The following is a 25,146-nucleotide window of genomic DNA, read 5'->3' as shown; positions in this document are numbered from 1 at the left end:
AGATCTCTATCATTATTCATAGTTTCTGCTTCATTCTTTGCCAAAATCCCTATCATTATTCATAGTTTTTGCTTCCTTATTCACCAAAATCCCTATCATTATTCATAGTTTCTGCTTCCTTCTTACAATGTCTTCTTCTTCTTCTTCTTCAAAGATGATGTGGGAAATTGATCAAGAAGAGGAATAATTGTTTAACCAATCAGAAGGAATGTTCAATGTTGGGGATTGGGCCTAAAATGAGATGGAAGAGGATGACAAGCGTAGACGGAGAGATGATGAATCAAGAATGGCAGGAGCCTCACAATCCTGTCGAGTCGTCCAAGTTGTGGCTCATATCTGCAGGCCCAACCATGCTGTAAACATTGATAGAAACAGGCAACGACGAGGTCAGGAGCTCCTGGACGATTATTTTGTCCGTAACAGTGCATTCCCTGATACATACTTCTGACATCGTTTTAGAATGGAACGACATTTGTTCAATAAAATCATGGGCGCTGTTTGCAACTATGATTCTTACTTTGTGCAAAAGCCGGATGCTTTTGGTTCTATGGGTATCCTGCCTGAGCAAAAAATTACTGCTGCCTTGCGGATGCTTGCATATAGAGCAGCTGCAGACCAAGTGGACGAGATAACGAGGATGGGAAAATCAACCATTCTTGAGTCCCTGATGAGGTTTTGTTAGGCAATCGAATCTATCTACACCGCAGAGTACCTCCGGAGACCTACTCATGTGGACTTGCAAAGGCTTATGAAGAAAGGCGAGATGCGAGGTTTTCCAAGGATGATTGGAAGCATTGATTGTATGCACTGGACTTGGAAAAACTGTCCAAGTGCATGACAAGGTGCTTATGGGGACAGAAAATGATCAAAAAGTATCATTTTGGAGGCGGTGACATCTTTTGATACATGGATTTGGCACGCCTTTTTCGGGGTTCCAGGAGCTCAAAATGACTTTAACGTCTTTGCCCAATCCCCAGTGTTCAACGATGTCCTGCAAGGAAAGGCACCAAAAGTCACGTATGAGGTCAACAGACATATGTACGATGGGCCATACTACCTAGCTGATGGCATTTACCCAAGATGGTCAACATTTGTCAAAACAGTGTCATGTCCGCGAAGTGCAAAGGAAAAACACTTTGCAAGATGTCAAGAGAGGTGCAGGAAAGATGTGGAGCGTTGTTTCGGTATCTTCCAAGCTCGCTGGGCGATCATCAGGGGTGCTGCCAGATTGTTTGATGTAGAGTCGCTTTGATCCATCATGATGACGTGCATCATTCTTCACAATATGATTGTGGAAGATGAGTACGATTATGAAGCCGTTGATGAATATGAGCCAGACACGATGAACAATTCAAGAACACGTATATATTGTGTTCATGACGCCACCGATGAGCCCGTGCAACATGAGCCATTAGAAAGGGATGGACGTTACAATAAAAGGATCATTCAAAGATATACTGCACTTCAAAGGCCCTATATGCACAATGCCAGCCAAATTGACTTGATAAAGCACCAGTGGGAATTGAGGGGTGCTGAAGATACTTAAGTTCATTAGTGTTTGTTTTTATTTGGTGTGTTTATTTTATTTTATGTGGTGTGTTTTTTAGTTCATTTAGTGAGTTGAAATGTAATTTTATTTGGTGTTTGTTTTTATTTGGTGTGTTTATTTTATGTGTTTTTTTAGTTCATTTAGTGAGTTGAAATGTAATTTTATTTGGTGTGTTTAAATGTGTTTTGAATAAAGTACTAAATTCAATAAATTGGAAACAACATAAAGTACTAAATTCAATAAATTACCAAATGAAATAAATATACTTTTAGAGAAAAATAAAGTACTAAATTCAAAAAATTGGAAACAACATAAAGTACTCTATTCAATGAATAAGAAATTACAACCCGAATTGATTGGAAAATTATGGGTTTGTGAATGGATAACCATCACCTAACCAATTTGTGGTGCTAGGATGATCTTCTCTTATCGTGCTATGACCATCTCCTCTTGCTCTCGCTTCTCTTGCACACCTCCTTCGCACCACGTCCGCTTTCTCCGACTTCCAAAAATATTTAGAGTCTGGAGACTTCCTTTTTAAAGGCTCCTTCATAATGTCACGATCTCGTTCATCCATTCTTTATTCTCTTCTATGTTCCCTTTCTTGCCGAATTAGTTCTCTTTCTCTCTCATTAACTTCAAATTTTTTCTCAAAAGCTGCAGCTTTTGCATCCTCTCTAGCCTTATCAGCCTCAAATTTAGCCATTTCCCGGGCCAAATTCAATTCACCTTGGCGGGCAAGTTCTTCCATATACTTTGCATAATCATTCTTAGAAGCATTACCTTTTCTCTTTGAAGCCTTCTTACCTTGATGCCTAATCGGAAAACGGGTTGACCCCGACGCTTGTTCAACGGGGGGCGTTTCAGGCACTTCTTCATAATCATCTTCATCATGATCATGCGAGGCATGCTCGGGTGTAGAGTGTAGAGGGATGCTATTCATGAAAACTTCTGGATCGACATGCACAACTCTAAATTTAGGACAATCTTTGACAATATTCCAACATTCAAACCGGGTGAATGTTTTGTTTTTACTTTTGGTTTTGGCACCATACCAAGCTTGTGCTTGAAGTTCCTACACAATGCGGGAGAATAAATAATTATAATGAGAATAGGTAACAAATAAATAATACAAACAAATAATTATAATGAAAGTAGGTAACAATAAATAATACAAACAAATAATTATAATGAAAGTAGGTAACAAATAAATAATACAAACAAATAATTATAATGAAAGTAGCTAACAAATAATACAAACAAATAAATATAATGAAAGTAGCTAACAAATAATTATAATGAAAGTAGGTAACAAATAAATAATACAAACAAATAATTATAATGAAAGTAGGTAACAAATAAATAATACAAACAAATAAATATAATGAAAGTAGCTAACAAATAATACAAACAAATAAATAATATATTGTTACCTGATCCGCTAAATTTTCCCCACTTCGAAGATTACCACTAGCTTGTGCCAAGGCGTCTCTCCACGTACTAAACAATTGACTAAGTAATTTCCAACGACTGGACATCGATTCTTTAGTTCTTTGCCCACCCATTTTCTCAAGATAATTGGTATGAATAAGACTCCACATTTCTCGCAACTGCATCTCATTACCCGTAATAGAATCATGAGTAACTTGAACCCAACTAGTACACAATACAACATCTTCAAGAAGCGTCAAATTCGTACCTGCTTGAGTAGTCATTTTTTTGGAAAAAAATTGGATTGAAACTTTGAGAGAAATATAGGAATGTGGTTGAAAGTAGTTGAGAAAATATGAAATTGTGGTGTAGGGTAGAAGATAATGAGAAGGTATTTATAGAAAAGTAAAATCAAATTTTTTTATAATTTTTCATATTTTTTTTTCGGATTTTTTACATTTTTTTTAATTTTTATTCACCTAATTAATCTCTGCCGTTGGATTTAAAAAAAAATTAAATTTCAACACTCCAGATTGTGCCACGTTTCACAACGGTAACATTTTAGATTTTTAAACTGTTTTTTTTTAATTTACAAAGCTTAATAACGTGGACAGTTGATCTTAGATCAAACGGATGAAATTAAATGAGATTTTTAAATGTTTTTTACTGTTGGAAATCCAACAGTCCATAAAATAGGACCGTTTCAATCGAACGGACATGGGGAAGCCACGTGGCTTCCCCAACGGTAACTTTGAAACTGAGCGTCGCGGGCCCCTGGCCTGTTTTTTTGTCTGAAGACGCGCGCCCACGCTCGCGTGACACGCACGCGCCTGACGCAGCCCTTGGGCTCTCGAGCTGGCAATCCTCAACGGACCTGCTCCTCGGGCCTCACCTGTCGCTCAGGCTTCCCAACGCTGGAGGTCATCCCCCCAACAATTTGTCACTGTTTGGAGGCCTGGCCCCCGAGCAACCTCCCCCGCTGGAGGTGCTCTAAGCCATCACTGGGAATCCCAGTGTACAACATTACTTGTAAAGTCGAACCTAACTTTAACCACCCTGCAATAGGACATCGACACGTAGTATAGCTTCTAAACGCTTGAACGCACAAGAAGCTTTGGGTTTTGGCCAGTAGCCGTTACACAAAGAACTTTTTGGCTAAAGTCGATCTGCCACAAATTTTTCTTTAAAAGTGTCATTTGCTAATTCATTTTACACTTTTATGCTAGAAATTTGTCATTCAAATTCACTCTACCAACTGTTTAATTTTATTTTATATTATGAGAACCAACTTGTGAATTTGAAGAAGTAGCGATTGAGTTGCTATCTTTGTTGAAAATGCGTATTTCCTACGTGTTATAGCAAATCTAGCTTTGCCATCTAATTGTTACCTCACTTGAGATGCACTTAGCTTCATTGTTAACGTCTTATAAAAAAAATTTGGGTACTCTCGATGTTTTAACCTTTAAATTTTGATTTTTATATTTTTGAACAATAATTTAACGGTTAAAAACTCAAAATACCGAGTACTTTAGAGCACACAAGACAATCCGTTGCTTTATATATTAATTTTCCTTTCCCATTAGTGGCAAATTCTTTTGGTCAAGTTTTAAGTGGTGGTTAAAATAGGAAGGGGATCCTCTCTCTTTCCACCAAATCCAACTAGTCCGGGATCTGGATGTTAAATTTTGATCCAATGGCTACAGTTTTTATAATTTCAAAAGAGGCTCCCTGTTTGTAGCCGTTAGATCAAAATCCAACACCCCGGATCCCGAACTAGATGGATTTGGTGGAAAGGGATCGGATCCCTATCCGTTAAATTAAGGGTTAGATGTCAGAATGATTTATGTGTGTTTATTTCTAATGCTTTTAAACATAATTATTTGATAAAATCACATTGCGAATGGAACATTTTAAACTTGAAAACGGAAAAAACTTTGCTGACTTTGTAACGTGAAACACAGTTTGAATGAATAAATTTAAGATTATTAAAGAATTTTAAAAATGATGAAAATTAAAATGACAAGATTTTATTTTCTAGAATTTGTGAATTTTCTTATTTGATTAACCTAAAAGTACAATGAAATTTAATACAGAATTTGTTATTTTTAAACTCTCAATCATAGAAATTGGGAAATGACACCTATTTACATGGAATTTAAACTTAGAAATTGGATGTAAACTTAGGAATTGGAGGTTCCAAATTCCAAGTTCTTTTTTTCCACGTGGAAATTCTAAATTTCTATGTTTATGAATCCAAACAAGGAAATTAGTACATGTCAATTTATAAATTCTGACTTTTATCCAAATTTCAAATTTATTTCCCTCATCCAAATATAGTGTAAAGGAACTTCACAAGTCACAACTGATAACCGGCTCAATGCTATCCTATTGGGTTTCCTGGGTACGTTAGCCCTATGTTCTTTGCTATAATAACAAATAAAGAAAAACAGTGTGATTTTTTAATATAATTAAAATTTTAAATTTAAGTGGTATGAGAAGAAGTGAAAAAAATTAAAATAAAAAGACAAAAAAGGTTGCTAACATTTCTTCTTAATTCAATTGGGCTTTAGTTTCGGTCATCCATTTAATCTTCTTTAATCGGTTCAATGCAATTTTGGTATCAATATGTATAATTACAATATTTCGTATGAGTGCCCCTTTTTTATGACTTGATTACCTAAAGAATATAATTTTCCGTGAAAATGATCTATGAGATTAACATAACTCCTTATTTTACTTTAACATTAGAAACTAATCAAAGTGATCCTGGAGCTTACCTACCATAAATCATTTTAGTCATTATGTGAAAAATGTCTATTAAATGGAAAAAATACTCTCAATTTAAAAGAGATTTTTTCACGGAATGACCAAAACGATTTTCGATGACAGAGACAAAGTGGAGAGTTTCAATCCAATGAGGCATGAGTAAAAACCGAAGACGTCATCAACTTGAATATTGAACCACATGCGCATCCTCTTGTTGAACATTAGAATACAGAAAAAGCTTTATTTTTCCTTGGGAACAATGATGTATTTACATTAAAAGGTGAGAGGAATAAATTGATTTTAAACTCATCATCCACAAAATTCGAACTTAAAACCGTTCATTTAAATGTGAGGGAATACAATACTAAGTAACAAAAAATACTTGAATTTCATTTTTCTTTTTGTGGTTGCAAATCTGAAGGATCCTTTTTTCTTAAAGGTATATGCTAGTAGCTGTCGCAATCTAAAACTGTGAAAGTGATTACATCCTTCTTTTATACCTTAGCCTAAATATTAAATTTACACCTCCGTATTCAATTATATACCATACAATATCCCGAGAAAAGTATGGAAAAGCAATCCCACACTTCAACTTCACATGATCACACAACTCTCTAGATAAGTGTTACCCAACGTACATGTGGCAACCATGGATTTTCCAAACTTCCATGCATCTGTCAGCGTATATAGACTCCTCAGTCTTTCCCGGAAAATTTGGAAAACTAACCAAATTTTGGATCCTAAGAAGAATTCTAGCCATCTTTATAAATTTATGATAATTATAACCAAAAGTCAATATGAAAGTACTAATACACCCTTCAAATAAACTTTTCTCAAAAAAACCAAAAAAAAAAAATATATCATCCATGGAAATTAAACAAAGCAAAATTCAATTAAGAACAGGAGATTCGAAGTAGAATTGAATAAGTTCAAAGCCACCCGTGCTCCTTGAAGTTCCTTAAACAACCCAAAACCCCAATTCAATCATAGAAGAAAACAAAATCCAAAGTTCAACATTTGGAGAAAATGAGAGAAAAATAGAAGGGACCATTGCATTTTGGGTTTTTCCAACGATTTGGTTCTGGAGTTGATCTTGGAAGTGGAGGTCCCAATTGAGGGGTTGAGATGTTGAGGAAGGGCAGTGGACATTGAAGTGAGCGAAGGCCTCGTTGTAAGCTTGGTGGTGCAAGTGCTTGAACTCAATGATTACATCGTCGTAGTTGAAAATCAGAAATTGAAGAGTAGAGGAGGAAGCTGACCGAGATTGAGAGTGAGAGTCGTCTTCATGTGGAGGAGGTTGAAAAAATTTTGGGGGTTCGGAACTAAACAAAGGTTGTGTGTGAGAGTATAAAAGAGGAAGAGAGAGGGATCGTGCTGCATGCCATGGCTAGCTGTGCTTGGGTTAGGTTTATGTGATTTTGGATTATTGTCTAGAAATGACAAAGATGGGGGTAAAAGACAGCCGAGCCTTTTGTTTTTTGTTTTTTTTTTATTTTTAGAAAACTTTATTTTAAGGGTGTATTAGTATTTTTATATCAACTTTTGGTTATAATTATTAAAAATTTTAAATAGTGATTAGAATTTTATTTAGAATCCGAAATTTGGTTATTTTTCCAAATTTCCCATCTTCCCCTAGCATCTTCTTCCTCTCTCTCTCTCTCTCTCTCTCTCTCTCTCTCTCTGCCTCTGAAACACAAACTCAAGAACAATGGCACTTTCTCTCAGATTACACAACCTTCTTTCCCCAACCTTCAGACCCAAAACTTTATCATCATCATCATCATCAAATGCCACTCTATCTCCTCCAAACCCATCTCTCTCACTCCTCTCCTCCTCTCCCCTTCCACACCTCCCACTCAGAACCTCACACTCCCTCGCCATTAGAGCCGCTTCCTCCTCCTCTTCTTCCCCAACCACGGTTGCTGATCCACAGGGCATCAAGGTATCTCACTCAATTGTACATTGCGCATTAATTTCTATGTGTGTGTTGCAATATGTGTGCGTGTGTGAATGCGTTTCTCTCCGTCAATCTATATTGGTTTTGACTTCTGGTTTGATTTAACAAATGGGGTTTTTTTTTTTTTTTTTTTTTTTTTTTGCAGATTAATTTGGTTCCCACTAAACCAATCGAAGGTCAGAAGACTGGAACCAGTGGTCTCCGAAAAAAGGTCCTTGAATATTTTAATTTATGCCCTTTTGCCGTTTGAATGGACTTCCTGTAATCTAAATGGAGCTAAATTAAACAGCTTTTTCCCTACATTGTGTTGGATATTTCGGCTAACAATTGAAGGCTGATTTTTTTTTGTCGAAATGTAATTTGGTTTTTCTAGGTGAAAGTTTTTCAGCAAGAAAATTACCTTGCAAATTGGATTCAGGTATGAATACTTACAATGGTTTTGTAGGGTGTTGAATTCATCTTTGGTTTTAGTGCATTGTGGTTTTGAATGTCATTTCGAATTTTCTATTGCGTAGGCTTTATTTGATTCATTGCCGCCCGAGGATTACAAGAATGGGTTATTGGTGTTAGGAGGTGATGGTCGTTACTTTAATCGTGAAGCTGCACAGGTTCTTTACCAATGTTTCATTCTTTATTTTCGTAAACAATCAAAGCTGCGTTTAATTTTGCAGTTTGCTTTTACTTTCTGTTTCCATTGATGCTAGAAATCCTACTGTCTTCGTTAGTGATTATCTTTGTGGATGTACAATGCAGATTATTATCAAAATTGCCGCCGGGAACGGTGTTGGGAAAATTTTGGTTGGCAAGTAAGTGTCTTGGTTGGCTGATATTTCCAGTGGTAGTACCTTTATGATTGTTTTAATCTTGTGATTCTTTTGATGCTCTTCTATGTAATGCATTTTGGCTTTAAATATATGAGTCAATGATGAACTTTGTGATGCAGGGAAGGAATTTTGTCAACACCTGCCGTTTCTGCAGTAATCAGAAAGAGGCAGGCAAGCTAGTGCTGCTCGACTTTTCTGTATTTCTGCATCTTGGCACATCTTGTTTAATTGGATTTATTTGTCCCTTGTCTTGTTTCTGATTACTCAATTATTTTATAGGCCAATGGGGGATTTATTATGAGTGCAAGCCACAATCCTGGTGGGCCTGATTATGATTGGGGTATTAAGGTGAGTTCTTATGCATACATAATTTAAAGAATGGATGGTGATGCAATCTGATAGGATCTAGTCTTCGAAATTTCCGTGTTTCAACTATTTTGTCTTGAATTTCTTTCAGTTTTGTGTTTATAAATTTCAATATCTCCAAATCCACTACTTCATGATATCTGACTCTTGTTCACTTTCTAGTTTAATTACAACAGTGGCCAACCTGCACCTGAGTCCATCACAGACATGATTTACGGAAACACTCTTTCTGTAAGTGCTGGCTTCATATGCGTATTTGCTACATTTACTATCCTTCTATTTGTACTTGTCAAATGTGGCTAGTTTTTTCTTGCTTTCATGTCTTCTTCTGGATTCAATACAGATAAAGCTCTACTATTCAAAATTAACAATTACTTTGAAAAACAGCTAGTTGACAATAGCAATCTCCAGTTGGAGAAGCTTTGTCCTCCAGTTATATAACGTTGAAGCATAAGTTCCAAAACTCAGATTGCATCGAATTTCATGTGTTCTTAACTTCTTACTGTACGTTTCTATATTCGAATTTAAGTTTGAATCATATAAGTACAATGCAGATCACTGAAATAAAGATAGCAGATATTGCTGATGTTGACCTATCTACTCTCGGAGTTGTAAAGTATGGAAAATTCAGTGTTGAAGTTGTTGATCCGGTTTCTGACTATTTGGAATTGTTGGAGGTAGGGGACAAAAATCATGCATCATAAGAACTTTGACATGAAAATTCATCCAGTTTGAAGACAACTAATTCTATGGGATTTTGTGCAGAACGTATTTGATTTCCAACTTATCAAAAGTCTTCTACAGTTAGACTTCAGGTATGTTAATCTGACGTCTAGCAATGACTCTTTCTGTATGCTAGTTTATTTCACTCTGGATATAGGTTTAGAACCGGGAATTTGTTAGTAATTAGGAATCACTTCCTATTCGTTCATGCCATGCTTCCAGTGTAAAGTTTCAAACTCATAGAGGGTAATATCATGATTTTTGAAATATTTCTTAATGACTGGAACTTTTCAGGTTTATGTTTGATGCAATGCATGCTGTTACTGGTGCTTATGCGAAACCCATCTTTGTGGATAAGCTCGGAGCCAGTCCGGTGTGCTGCCTATAGGACAACTTCAAAGTGATTATACTCTGTATGTTATCTAATGTCTGTATTCCTAATGAGAGATGTTTGGCATGCTGCGTATAGGATTCAATTTCAAATGGAGTGCCTCTGGAGGATTTTGGTCATGGCCATCCAGATCCTAATCTTACGTAAGAGTTTAGTAATTAAAGTTATGTTGCTTTACTACTGTACTAGGCCACTGCTAATTTCGACTTGTGTTGTCAAATAGATATGCCAAGGATTTGGTCAACATTCTGTATAGCGAAAATGGACCTGACTTTGGGGCTGCTAGTGATGGTATGTTAGATGACTAAGGAGAGAGAATTTGTGTGAATGGATTTATGACTAAAGAGCCATGCTGTTTGGTTTAGTATGGAAATGCCAAAGTCATACATTATAACTGCCACTTTAGAAGTTGCAATGGATGTATCATTGTGTTGAATGACAAAAATTTCATTTTTGATTAGGGGATGGTGATAGGAACATGATTCTTGGTAGAGGCTTTTTCGTTACTCCTTCAGACTCTGTTGCAATTATTGCAGCCAATGCCCAAGAAGCTATTCCATACTTCCGGAGTGGCCCCAAGGTCATGCACCTTTATTTCCACTGTTATTTGCTTGCAGTGAGGTTTTCTTGTAGAACAACAAGAAATGACTGTTTATTTCCTTTAATTATTTAGGGATTAGCTCGATCCATGCCAACAAGTGGTGCACTTGATCGTGTTGCTGAAAAATTGAAGCTTCCTTTCTTTGAGGTTTCATTCTCCTTGACTATTGAATTGATAAAAAACGTAGAATCATAATGTATTTGGTGCAGTTGTTTAATTCTACAAGATGCTCTTCTAGTAACATATAATGTACCTTTTTCGGGCTCAGGTTCCCACTGGTTGGAAGTTCTTTGGGAATCTTATGGATGCTGGGAAGTTATCTATATGCGGGGAAGAGAGTTTTGGAACAGGTTCTGATCACATCCGCGAGAAAGATGGCATATGGTATTTGTCTAAATCTATACATTAGGTGATCACGGTGGTGCACATTTTTCCTGCATTAAACAAGATTTTCCCTATCTAGGCTTCTTAATAACAAAAGCTGTAATTTTCTGCGTAAGTTGGTTTCTTGAATCCTTTTGTTCCGTTACTTGATTTGGCACTTATTTGAAATATTGCTTTGTTTCTATTTCTATATAGTCGTTTATACTTTGTTTCTGTATTTTTCTATTTGTATGCCTGACTCTTCAACTTCTTATTTTCATTGCTAAAAATATTTTCCCCATTCTATCACACGATCGATTATCACTTCTTTTGGTGTTAAGAAAAATAATGGTCACTTGAGTAAAATGACTCAAGTATTTACCAATGACAGGGCAGTTTTAGCTTGGCTTTCAATCATTGCATATTGTAACAAAGACAAAAAACCTGGGGAGAAGTTGGTCTCTGTTGCAGACGTCGTGAAGAAACACTGGGCAACCTATGGAAGAAATTTCTTTTCTCGATATGACTATGAAGTGAGCATCACAACTGCATTCTAAATCATATTTGCATAATCAGTCTGTATTTCAGTTTCAGTTGTGGAACTTCGTGCTTTCTCTAATCGTGTATACTTTACCCAGGAATGCAAGTCTGCAGGTGCCAACAAAATGATAGATTATCTTCGAGAATTGATCTCTAGCAGCAAGACCGGTGACAAGTACGGTAAGTTTGTACCTCTCTTTTCTTGATACTATTGTGATCTTGGAGGCTGAAAGTTATCATCCCACAGGAAATTACATTCTCCAATTTGCTGATGACTTTACATACACTGATCCTGTAAGTTCCATTACATGTTCTCCTTCCTCAAATTTGACTTCAAGCAAATGAATAGTTTGCTAGGTCATCCTGTTTAAATCCAATCTCATACAATTTTGCAGGTTGATGGAAGTGTGGCGTCAAAGCAAGGTGTTCGGTTTGTTTTTACAGATGGATCAAGGATATCATATCGCTTATCAGTAATAAACTTTCTTTCTTTACCTATTTTGATGACTTATTTATACTTTAATCTTCGGGACTTAAATCTTCAACAGAATGGAAGTATCTTACAATTTCATATATCTGTATAGGGAACGGGTTCAGCAGGAGCAACTGTTCGAATTTACATTGAACAATATGAACCAGATGCCTCTAAACATGACGTGGATGCCCAAACGGCACTAAAGCCATTGATAGGTTAGTTTTTCTGTTGTTTCTATAACAAAGCCTTACATACATTGTTACTTATTACTCCTTTTCTGGTTACGCTTTAGATTTGGCGTTGTCTGTATCGAAGCTGAAGGAATTCACTGGAAGGGAGAAGCCCACAGTCATCACATGACCACAGTGACACCATGACGGGTCTCGTCTTTCCAAGTGTTACCCTAAGCTTTGCCGGAAGCAGCACGTTTTGACGCAGATTCACCATGTTCAGTTTTGGTTTATGGTAGGTAGTCCCAGCTTTCTGGAAAGGAAACAAAAATAAGGCCTGAAGATCCTTGCATAATATGTTGAAGTATATGAACGTAAAAATAAAGATATTGATTCCTCGGTTCAATGTGTGATGCTTTTTCGTTGTTCTAAAGAACCGATATGTGTTTCAATGGATAGATATATAGGCTCCATTATTGATCTCTAAGTGCGTGGAGAGACCTGAAAAGTCTATCTCCCCATTTTTTCTACCACATTACAATTGCAGAGAACTAAGAAATCGAAAGACAACAATCTCTTAGCAAGAGAAAGGCACTGATACACTAGTAATATTTCATTTGTTGAGCCCAAGTACTTGAGCCCGAGCCCAATACTTCTTCTCTAGTAATAGGCCCGTACCTGCCCCATGTTCGGGTCCATATAGCTAGGTTTACCTTTTAGGAGGAACATATATATGTAGGCCTAATTGGATAAATGGTCCCCGTGGTCATAAGGTATTCGGATGATAGCCCCTGTGGTAAAAAAATTCGGATTTAAACCCCTGTGGTCTAAGTCTGTTAGGATTTATGCCCTTCTGTTAAGTAATGCTGATGTGGCTGCCACATATATGCCACGTGGCTGCCAAATGTCTGCCACGTGGCAAAAAGAATAATTTTTAATTTTTTTTTAAAAAACCTGAATTTTTACAAAAAAAAAAAAAAAAAAACCCAGATCTGCAAGAAGAAGAAGAAGGAGGAGGGCGCGAGGAGAGGGCTCCGGCGAGGGGGGAGCTGGTCTCCGGCGGGAAGAAGAAGAAGGAAGAGGGAGAGGGAGGAGTCGCGCGGGGAGACCGGTGGGAAGAAGAAGAAGAAGGAAGAAGGAGAGGGAGGAGGGTCGCGCGGGGAGAGGGCTCCCTCGGGGGGGGAGCTGGTCTTCGGCGGGAAGAAGAAGAAGAAGAAGAAGGAGAAGAAGTCTGGCGGGGTGGGGGAACGGGCGGAGGGCAGGGGGGGGGAGTTTCTGGGTTTTTTTTTTTTTTTTTTTTTTGTTGTAAAAATTCAGGTTTTTTTAAAAAAAAATTAAAAATTATTATTTTTGCCACGTGGCATATATGTGGTAGCCACGTCAGCATTATTTAACCGAAGGGCATAAATCCTAACAGACTTAGACCATAGGGGTTTAAATCCGAATTTTTTTACCACATGGGTTATCATCCGAATACCTTATGACCACGGGGACCATTTATCCGATTAGGCCTATATATGTAATGATCAGAGCGGTGGCAGAACTTATGAATGATTGAATGAAGTCTGTCTCTTTTCCTCAACTTCTCATTTTCCCCTTTTCTCTCTACTTTCTGCACTGTTTTTGTCAAGTTTCCCTTTTGTAGCCATCTGAATCCAATTGGGCGTACCAACTGGTATCAGAGCCCGTCGAGTCGATGGGAAAAAACACACATTCCGCCACCCCAGATCCAGATGTCGTGGCTACGACGGTCGATGTTCGTTAAGAACACCTGTGTACGCAAGTTGACGACTTGGGTGAGTCCATTTCTGCCCTGGAAACGTAGCAAACACACCTCCAGAAATCTATTGATACCTTGAACTCATCCAACACAACTTTTCAGAACAACATGACATCCCAGTTTGCAGTGTTCCAATCCCTTCTCCTTGATGAACTCAGACTCCTCAAATCGAGTTCCTCATCCCCCCAAACAACCACCCACACCGTCATTCACCACACAACCACGTTATCTTCAACCCCTTCCACCCCCACATCAGAACCTTTCACCCTTAGGTCACCACCCTTTTAACCCTAACTCATCCCCCTTATTTCGCTCACTTTTTGCACCTCCCAATGCTCAACCATCAAGCCTCGGCTTTTCCCACTCACATTCCCCACACCTAGGCCCCCCTCCCACCTATACCACCACGCGACCCACCCCAGTTACAACCACCACACCAAGCCGAACCAACCCTACCCACCATCTCTACGCCTCTTCCTCACTCTTCTCACCACATACACCCTCTTCCTTCTCGACCCATCTTACCATCCACAACCCCCAACTCATCACCCCCCACTCCACCTATATTACCAACCTCACCTCTCCAGAATCCCCATTCCCAATTTAAAACTATTAAAATGGAACTGCCAAGATTTAATGGTGAGGATCCTTATGGCTGGCTAGCCATGGCAGAACGCTACCTTGACTAATATGAGGTCCCCCCCATCAATGGGTACTCGTGGCTACGTGCAATTTTGGAGCTGATGACTCCATCTGGATGAGAGGCTTTGAGCAATGGTATGGGCGTGAAAACTGGAGCGTTTTTGTGGAGATGTTACTCCAATGATTCAGGGGCGGTGATAGTGCCACCATCGAATCCCAACTCACACATATCCAGCAAAAGACCTCTGTTAATGATTATTTGGCAGATTTCACAAGGTTTTCTTGCCGGGTCACGGATTGGACAGAAAACCAATTGAAACATGTGTTCTTAGACGGCCTGAAAGAGGACATCCACCATGATGTCCTCGCCCTTGAACCGGACTCATTACATCAAGCTCAAAAATTGGCCAGAATTTTTGAATCAAAACTCCAAGCCAAACGTTCTGCTCGTCCCACATTTCCCCGCCATTACCCACCCCTACCACCACTTCCCATTCCTCCATCTCCTCTCCAATGCCAACAACCACCACAAAGCAACCTCTTCTGCCCCATGAGCCTTTCAAACGTTTAACACCAGCGGAGGTGCGGGAAAAACGATGGAAGAATGAATGTTTTGGTTGCCACGAGCAATATACCCCCACCCACAAATGTAAAGCCCTATTGCTACACTACAGGAGGACGATTCACCAGAGTTCCATGACTGTCATGAGGAGTCCACAGTTGTTGAAGAACCCTCTTGTCACATGCTTGAGTTTTTCACTATCCCTGGAATAACTATAGGCAGACCAATGCAGTTGAAAGGGTCCATCTCCTCCAAACCAGTCACTGTCCTCATCGATTCCGGAGCAGCATGTAACTTTCTCAATCCTCGGATTGCGGAACAATTGGCCTTACCTGTGGAAGACATTGAACCCGTGAAATTCACCACAGTATCACATGACCGTTACTCCTCCAAACGAGTAACAGATGTGACTCTCAAGATCCAAGAGTACACACTGCACAGTTGTTTCCTCTTGCTCCCCATACCTGGGTGCGACGTCATTTTAGGGGCAGAATGGTTAGAATCTTTGGGATTCATTGGATGCGATTTTAAGAATAAAACAATTGTGTTCTCAGTAGAAAACAAGACTTATACCCTCCAAGGATTGACACCATCAGCGTCCTTATTCACTACAGGCTACAACATTGATACTTTACTCGAACACCTATACTCCCTCTTAGCATCCATTACCACCACAGATACCACACTTACCCCACTTATTGACACTCACCCAGCTATCATCTCTCATCCACCAATACAAACACTTCTTTGATCCCTCAGTCGGCCTTCTACCCGAAAGATCCATAGACCACACAATCCCACTCCTTCCAAATACAAATCCCATCAATGTCCGCCCATATCGATATCCCTACTACCAAAAGGCCGAACTTGACAAACAAGTGCATGAATTCTTGACTTCGGGTGTAATTCGCCCAAGTTCAAGCCCATTTTCTTCCCTAATCCTCATTGTTAAGAAGAAAGATGAGACATGGCGCTTATGTATTGATTACCGCGTTTTAAACGCAGTAATCATCAAAGACCGATTTCCTATACCAGTGGTGGATGAACTTTTAGACGAGTTGAATGGTGTAACCATCTTTTCCAAATTGGACCTGAGATCTAGATACCACCAAATCCGAATGAACACCGAAGACATCACCAAGACAGTGTTCCGCACCCACGACAGGCATTATGAATTCATGGTAATGCCTTTTGGCTTATCAAATGCACTTGCAACATTTCAATCTCTGATGAATTCTATTTTCCATCCATACTTACGGAAATTTGTCTTAGTTTTTTTTTATGATATACTTGTTTATAACTCTTCATTAGTTACTCACCTTTCCTATTTAGAGGCCATTTTCGAAACTCTTTCTCACCACAGCTTGAAGGTTAAATTAAGTAAATGCTCATTTGGCCAAGAAAAGATTGACTATTTGGGACATACGATCTCGGGCAAGGGAGTGGCTGTCGATGAATCCAAAATCAAGGCCATTATGGACTGGCCGCAACCCGCATCACTAAAAGACCGTAGAGGGTTCCTCGGATTAACGGGCTACTATCGCAAATTCATCAAGCACTATGGAATACTTGCCAAACCATTCACCAATATGTTGAAACAGGGCAGTTTCTCCTGGTCCCTTGACTCTATTTAGGCTTTCAAAGCATTGAAACATGTGTTATCATCAACACCAGTGTTAGCCCTACTAGATTTTTCGAAGCAATTTGTCGTTGAAACGGATGCGTCGGGCAATGGAATTGGGGATGTATTAAGCCAAGAAGGTCACCCAATTGCTTACCTTAGCAAGGCACTTTCGGATCGAACCATGGGCCTATCTACTTATGACAAGGAGATGCTAGCAATTGTCTTTACGGTGCAACATTGACGTCCGTACCTACAACTACTAACCATCAATTTCACCAACAATTTCACCAACCATTTCACCAACCATTTCCGTATCTTTACTAACCATCAACCTATCAAACATTTTCTGGAGCAGCGGATTACAACCCCGCAACAACAAAAATGGTTGGTGAAATTGTTGGGATACAACTACTCCGTCGACTTTAGACCGGGTACACAAAACAGTGCTCCATATGCTCTCTCCCGAAAACATGAACTATTGCTTCTAATGGGCCTCTCAACACCTATCTTTGATTGTATTCCTATTTTGCAACAGTCATATACTCCTTGATCCAAAGGTGCAAAAGGTTTGGAACCTTTTAGTTCAAGCACCAAACACTTTAATCAAGGGTTTCTCTCTTATAAATGATGTCCTGCACTACAAGCAAAGGGTTTTTGTTCCACTCACATCTCAATGGAGGCCTAAATTATTGGAAGAATTCCATGCTTCTCTCCAAGGGGGACACTCGGGTTTCTTGCGAACTTACAAGCGACTATTCAGGAATTTTTTATGGCCAGGAATTCGAAAGGAAACAAAACAATTTGTGGCTGAATGCATTGAATGTCAGCGTTAAAACATAGAGAATATACAGCCTCCTGGGTTGTTACAACCCCTGCCCATTCCCACTGGCATTTGGCAAGACATAGCTATGGATTTCATTGAAAGACTTCCACCTTCCAACGGGTACACCGTAATCCTCATGGTCATTGATCGCCTTTCGAAGTATGGCCATTTTATTCCTCTCAAACACCCATACTCAGCTGCCTCTATCGCTGATACTTTCATAAAGGAGATTTTTCGCCTACATGGACTGCCTTAAATGATTGTGTCCGACCGAGACCCGATTTTCCTCAAACACTTTTGGCAAGAATTTTTTAAACTCCAAGGTAGCAAACTCTGCCTAAGTTCAGCCTATCACCCTCAAACAGATGGCCAAACGAAAGTTCTCAACCGCACTTTAGAACACTATCTTCGATGTTTCTCCTCTGACAAACCATCCAAATGGTCTTCTCTCCTTCCCTGGGCCGAATGGTGGTATAACACAAGCTTTCAATCTGCCGTCAAAATGTCTCCTTATTAGGCTGTTTACGGAGTGGAACCATCAATAATCCACATGTATGTGCCTGGTTCGACAACGGTACAATTCCCAGATGTGGCTCTGCAAGATCGGGACAAGTTGATCCGCTTGCTACGCATAAATTTGCAGCTGGCTCAGAATAGAATATGTCAGGTCTATGACAACAAGAGAACCGAGAGAGAATTTCAAGTTGGAGATTGGGTCTACCTTAAGCTTCATCCATATCGACAACACTCAGTGGCTGCAAGAACAAACAACAAGCTGGCACCCAAGTTCTATGGCCCTTTCCAGGTAACTCAAGATGGAAGACCGTGTAGCTAGAGGACGCCGGTTACCGAAAATATCCTTCTTGCTGTTAGGAAGTAGCTTAATGTCTTGTTCTCTGCCGCAAACTGGGATCGCTCGCCAGCTAGGTCAGATTGGAGCAACTTTTTTTTTGAGAACATATTACCCATATTCGGGGACCCCCAAAAAGGCCCGGATCCCCTATTTATTTATAGGAAAATCTGCCCGCCCCGAGGAAAAATATGTGTCCAGAAACGCTATGTGAATAGGGTCTTTAAGCCCTCACCCAGCATCTAGTTCAATCAACATACGTTTAAAATAAACAATTGAAGCCTATAGCCATTTCAGCCTTACTCCCTATTCTGTCTTAAATAAAGCTATGATAAAACTGGAGTAATGTGGAATTACTTTTCCCATTCCTGTCTGATGGAAAACTACTTTCACGTTCGGTTATTCGCCATAGTTTTAGCATTACGGCAAACCCGTGTCAAATATATAGCGGATTTGGGCGCTCTAGCCAAAACGAATCCTATTTCGTGAAGTGAGTCCGCTTTTTATAACCCTTAATGCCTTCTAACGCATTCTACTAATCTTCGACCACCCTACAGTTAACAACAAGGAGAAAGGCAAACAAAAAACATTCTTTTCGCTAAGCGTATATAATAAAATAGAGTGAACTCTATCGCAGCGGAGCCATCTCCATCTCTGCGCTTGAATGTTTCTCCCCGGCATTGGCTCAGTAGCATATCACCTCATTTTGCATGTAGACTCCAAAATCCACCTAGTCTTCCATGTGTCACTCCTCAAACGAAAGATTGGAAATGCTTCTACACCACTGTCTGCTTTGCCTCCTATCGACTCCATTAGAGTTTTCCAATGGCTACCACAAACTATTTTAGACAGGGGAATGTTCAAGAAAAAAAACAAAGCTGTGACAAAATGGCTGATTAAGTGGGCTGGCCTACCCACTGAAGACGCCACTTGAGAGATAGCTGACGACATTACGGGGGAGGAGTTGTTGAGCCCAACAACTTGAGCCCGAGCCCAATACTTCTTCTCTCGTAATAGGCCCGTACCTGCCCCATATTCGGGTCCATATAGCTAGGTTTACCTTTTAGGGGGAACATATATATGTAATGATCAGAGCGGTGGCAAAACTTATGAATGATTGAATGAAGTCTGTCTCTTTTCCTCAGCTTCTCGTTTTCCCCTTCTCTCTAATTTCTGCACTGTTTCTGTCAAGTTTCCCTTTTTTCAGCCATCTGAATCCAATTGGGCGTACCATCATTAATCGAAACCCCACAGAACTTAAATGATTACAAATAATGTGATAAAATCTCTGAAACCCCACAGACATGCACCAGTGCTCCAAACATGCGTGTTTTTTTAATTGCAACACTGCATTATGTCGACCAATAAGGTCGAATGAACACGTAGTTACTAGCTAGTTCCCAAGTTATAGAAGGCCAATGGAAAAGAAACAAAATGGGGGACCTTTGGAGGCATGTTTGTCTAGTAGGAGTAGTATCCGATCTTCCCAGGGACACGTGACCAGTGTTTGAGGACAATTGGGAAATAGTATTATTATTATTATAACAAATCTTGATTGACATTCATAGAGCAAACTGGTGTTTTAAGTTCTTGTAATTTGTACGGTAGTGAGTGATTCAGATTTTTCTCGATAACTAAAACCGTTCATGTCGACCAACTGTCCACCCTCTATTGCTCTCTTGACATGATTTATCATGCGATGAGAGAGATGAAGCGACATACATTGATCATGTCATGTGAAGATAGAAACAAGACATACTGTGAAATGGCCGGGAGCAAGTGAGTTTCTCTTGTCGAGCTAGGGCGCAGAATTTAGAAGGAAACATTAATTTCTATAGATTAAATACAACCTCATCTCAGTTTTTCCATATTTCACTACTATAACACGAAACTATTATTAGACATTCTGTTATCGATAATCTAAGAGTTTATTTGGAGCCTAGAATTGGAATGGATTGTATGGTAACTCTTAAATTTCAAGGTATATTAAATGTCGAAATGAATGAATTTTCATTTCGAGAGGATTGGAAGGAAAAGTTGAAATAGAGGATTATGTGAGATTAATTAGCTACTCAAAGTAGGACATAGAAACAACCGCCCTCAAACACAAAGGCAAAGGGTCCTATACACTTAGAAAGCCACCGCCGGAATATTAGACTCGAAAGAAACTCATGTCGTCTAACCCTTACTATACTTTAGGGATCTTGAAATAGATATCAAGTTTCCTTGCTAAGTAATCCACCTTCTACATTTTAAGTTAGACACAACTTTTTTTATTTCTTCCTTCAAGATTAAACTCTTGAATATAGTCATTCATCCAATCTAATCAAATTCTAGACACCAGACAAGCTCATATGGAAACAGAATTCTTCACCCATTAAATGAAGAAAAATATCGGCAAAATCTTACCACTGCCTAGTATATAGTATGACAATGCCATCCCCATGTACTCTCTCAGAAAGGGAACGAGCAACCTTGTAACTATTGGTGTAGAGTTATCCCAATATGTCATCATGGTCTTTCCCTTTGGATGCATGATCAGGTGGGAATTTGATTTACATTATTCTTATGAGTTATGACCAAGAAATATTAAAGGGTACTTGTTGTACGGGAGATCGATGCGATTGGTTCGTCTGAAACTGATCGACGTCAATAATATAAGGAGGTGGATTGTCTACCCTCCCATTTCTATACTCTTCTCATCATTTCCTGTTTTGTGTGATCACGGTTAAGTCACGTCAACATTTTATATTCATACTACTTTTTGTTTTATTATTTTTATAAAAAAATCAATATAAAATATCGACGTGATTTAACCATGACCTTACAAACAAAATAAAATGAGAAGAGTATGAAAATAAGAAGGCAGATAATCCACCTCCATAATATAAACATCTAATGGCAGGTTCCCGACCCTCTTGTATGCGGGCTGACTGTCCAACTGAGACAAGCAAGAGACCACCATCTAGAATGGACTGTATTTGACATAATTTGTAAAAAGACTAGTATACTATACCCTCCTAGGGTTCTCTCTCAAAGTGACATAATGACACAGCACGTACTACCCACTCTACATGGGACATTTGCTTTTCCAACCCTTTTCTGTACTCTCCATGTAGTATCAACCACCCATAAAAAAGTTCAGCATTATTTACTTTTTAGGGATGTGACACTTTTGTGGTTGCTTCTGCATGTTGCTGGTTGTATTGGAGTGAGGATTATCGTCAGATTTTCTTTGTGAAAATTTTAGAGATCCTTCAATCATATTCGTTCATCATGTGCGATCAGTTTTTGACAGGTATTGTTTGTATTTAATTTTAAATAAAAAAGTTACAATGATTTCTGACCACACAATGTACGATGAACAAATGTGATTGAAGGATTCTCAGGATCCACTAGGTTGTATTGTACGTGTTTTGCAGATACGGTTTCACAATTTTTTTCCACGAAAGGTTTTAGGCTTGTTAGTTAAAATATTTTTTAAGATTGATGTAATTTCTCACTTTGATCTCTGATAATGAAAATCGATAGAAGTGATCCCTGAGTTTGTCCGCCATAAATCATTTTGGTCATTTTGTGTAAAATCTGTCAATATCCTCGTTAAATTATCATGTGAGCGACTACGTGACCACTTTTTTAAGAGTGTTTTTGTCAAACCAGCCTGTCTAGATTTTTCACGAAATAACCAAAATGATTTACGGTTGACAAACTCATGGATCACTTCTAACTATTTTCATTAACAGAGACCAAAGTGAGGAATTATATTAATATCAGAAATCATTTTGACTAAAAAGCCAAATTTTTATGGTGTTTTGTTTGATAGAGTACTCTGAATTTTTAACCGTGAGTAATAAAGATTTAACCCTTCTTTCATAGGGCTGAGTATGAGTCAATAATGGTTTTTTCCCCTCCCCATTATACAGTACATTTCATGTAGGGAACTAATTTGTGGACATTATTTTTTTTCTTTTTATACAACTTTGTTAATTTGAATATATAAAAAAATTAAGAGACAAATAAGTGCAGAAGGATAGAAAAAAAAAGTACACATAAATTATTTCCCTTCATATTTACAAATATGTTAAACTGATGATTTTGATTTATGAAATCAAGTTCTTGAAGAAGATTGGTTGCTTGTGCAGTCGGGTCCCTTTTGTTGTTTGTGTTTACTGGATATGCTAGGGCTACAATGCTATAGGATATATTTCCTGCTTTAGTTCAATCTTCTGAGAAGGTGGTTCCCCCATTTCTAAATTTTAGACCCTAGCCATACATCAACAGCATTTCCCAAAGCAAGCCGGCTTTACTCTCATTCAAAATTTCAAAATCAAGACCAGATTGTCCTTGCCCCCCATTTCCTGTATGATCTGAATGTCCCAGCAGATCCACCAGCAAAATAATGGTACAGACAATGAGAAAAGTTAGCAACCTTTTAGTGGGAAGTAATAAGATCGGATGGAACTGTGTTGTCCTAATAGGGTCCATCAGTTTCATGGGATTACTCGATTTAGAAGAGAGAACTCGCGCGTTTGCCCCGCTTTACATCAGCATGACATTGTGACAACTCCACCATCATGTGAGTTGCCTTCACCCATGGCCCTTCATGTCTCAACCCTCTTTACCACCTGCTGTCTCCTGTCCTCTAGTGAGGGCTTTTGGGATATTTTGGGAACCCTTGAAATTTAGGAAGATTTGGAAATGTTGGGACAAATGTTAAGTTGTGGTCTTTCCAATTATACTCCTTTGATAAGTTTAGAATCCTTAATATCCATGTGTGTGTGTGCGCGCGTGTGTGTGCATGGAGGAAGTAACTCAACTAACTTATAAATTTATGTAAGTTTTTTTTATTTTTTATTTTTTATTAATGTGTAATTCATTCTCAACAAGTTCTTCACATGTGAAAAATTTTCAACCTTGGCATGTGAAGCAACTTGGCTCTGATACCATGAAAAATTTGGAGTTCTACTATAAAATCAATTGATAACATGGTGAGTAGCCCAAGTTACTTATAAGCTCATGCAATGTCCATTTTCCCATCAATATCATCAATATATGATTTCTTCTCAACATGCAATTCACGTGTGACTAATTTTCAAGTCAAACATATGGACAACACAAACGGGTTGAAGTAGAGCACATGTGGCCGTTGGGCTTCTCACATAGGACAATCTGACTCTAATAGCATGAAGGAAGTTAGTTCCACCATAAATCAATTGACAACCTGGCTCTAATATTTTATAAGCTTATAGAAGATTTCTCTTCCAATCAATATGGAATTCATTCTCATAATTGACCTCAACTTGAAATGTTTGACTTTTTTTATAATAAAAAAAGATATTCATTGAATAATAACAACAAATATATTAACAGTAAAAGTAACAATCTCAAAAGAAAAAAAAAACTAATAAAGGGAAGAAAAGTTCGACAACTAAAGCGTGTACAACATTCAACTAATAATTACGAAGTCCACGTCGCCAAATGTAAGTGTAATCGATGGTTAAGTCCATACTATACAACTCTAAATCACAAAAATTCTAAGTTAAACCATGATTCTAAAAGAAAACTAATGAAAAGAGTTTACAAAATTTTGAGTTTTAACGATAAGGACAAAATAAAGAGTAAAGTGAATAATATCAAGATTGACTTTTTTAGTGTAAACATATGATTTTTCAATAAAGTCAACAGTACCGGAAACTTTTCGTTAAGATTCCCTAATTTTAAACCTTGACGGTCACTCCAAATTGAAGCAATGCTACTATAGAACTCACAATATTTAGTCATAAGGAACATGTACAACTTGTGGACTTGTGGACTCGATTCGGTCGATCCCTTGTTCTAATTGCGCATAAAAGTAAACATTAATCATAATTTGAAAATCGCAGCAAAGTCTTTCAAGACGGAAGTAGGACAATGTTTATAAAAAAATATTCATATAAAAAATGATTTTGAAAGTGAAATTAGCACGAAAGAAGAGCAAGTACTCAACTCTGTTTTAGTTCAGATAAAGTCACCACAAGAAATTATTTTCACCACGAAGGCCTACACTGAACGAAGAAAATACAGAAAGTAGAGAAGAATGAGGGTAGGAGAGGAAGCAGATGCACTACGTTTATTACCTCCCCTCCACTAGCGTCTAGAGTTTTCTCCTTTTACCTCAAAATACTCTCTCTCTCTCTCTCTCTCTCTCTCTCTCTCTCTCTCTCCCTACCAATAATATTTTCAATTTAGTAAAATTTTAGATCTAGATGTTTAACTTGTTTAATAAAAAATTCTCGAAAAAAAACACCGGTGATTAGCAACGTAATTACTGAATCATAAATACTACGATTAGGCCTTGAAGACCACCCATAAAAGATATTTAAGGGGTAAAGTAAAAGAAAGAGTTCACATTTTTTTTTATACAAATGATAGAATAATTTATACTAAATTCGTCTAAATTATATGAAAAGAATTCAAACACGGAATCTCAAATGAATGGATGAATACTCTTAACTAGCTGAGTTACTAGCCAAAATTTAACATTTGATCCATTGTTTAGTACACCCTCCATAACACACAATGAATTAAAGAACACACGTCTACCTACTAATAATGATCATCTAAAACTAAATGATATAGAATACAATAAAAAGGACATCATGAGAGGTAAAGGGATAGTAGTGGAATTGACTTGCTGTTATTCTAAGAAATGTTTGTTTCTCGAATGATT

General features: G+C 38.2%; 1 protein-coding gene across 1 annotated transcript; it reads left to right on the top strand.

Moving 5' to 3' along the window:
- The first annotated feature begins 7,220 nt into the window (after positions 1–7,220).
- Positions 7,221–12,562, top strand: LOC103439690 (phosphoglucomutase, chloroplastic-like). Its single transcript, XM_008378278.4, has 22 exons — positions 7,221–7,688; positions 7,849–7,914; positions 8,077–8,121; positions 8,219–8,311; positions 8,457–8,509; positions 8,647–8,698; positions 8,807–8,875; positions 9,056–9,124; positions 9,448–9,570; positions 9,659–9,708; positions 9,911–9,989; positions 10,086–10,150; positions 10,231–10,298; positions 10,469–10,587; positions 10,681–10,755; positions 10,877–10,992; positions 11,363–11,504; positions 11,610–11,691; positions 11,759–11,805; positions 11,907–11,984; positions 12,096–12,201; positions 12,279–12,562. The coding sequence occupies exons 1-22, from the start codon at positions 7,455–7,457 to the stop codon at positions 12,344–12,346; spliced, it is 1,899 nt and encodes a 632-aa protein (XP_008376500.1). The 5' UTR covers positions 7,221–7,454; the 3' UTR covers positions 12,347–12,562.
- The last annotated feature ends 12,584 nt before the right edge of the window (positions 12,563–25,146 follow it).

This window comes from Malus domestica, chromosome 07 (genome assembly GCF_042453785.1).
Source record: "Malus domestica chromosome 07, GDT2T_hap1".
NCBI lineage: Eukaryota > Viridiplantae > Streptophyta > Magnoliopsida > Rosales > Rosaceae > Malus > Malus domestica.
Note: the sequence above shows the minus strand (reverse complement) of the source record. Positions and strands in the feature narration are given on the sequence as shown.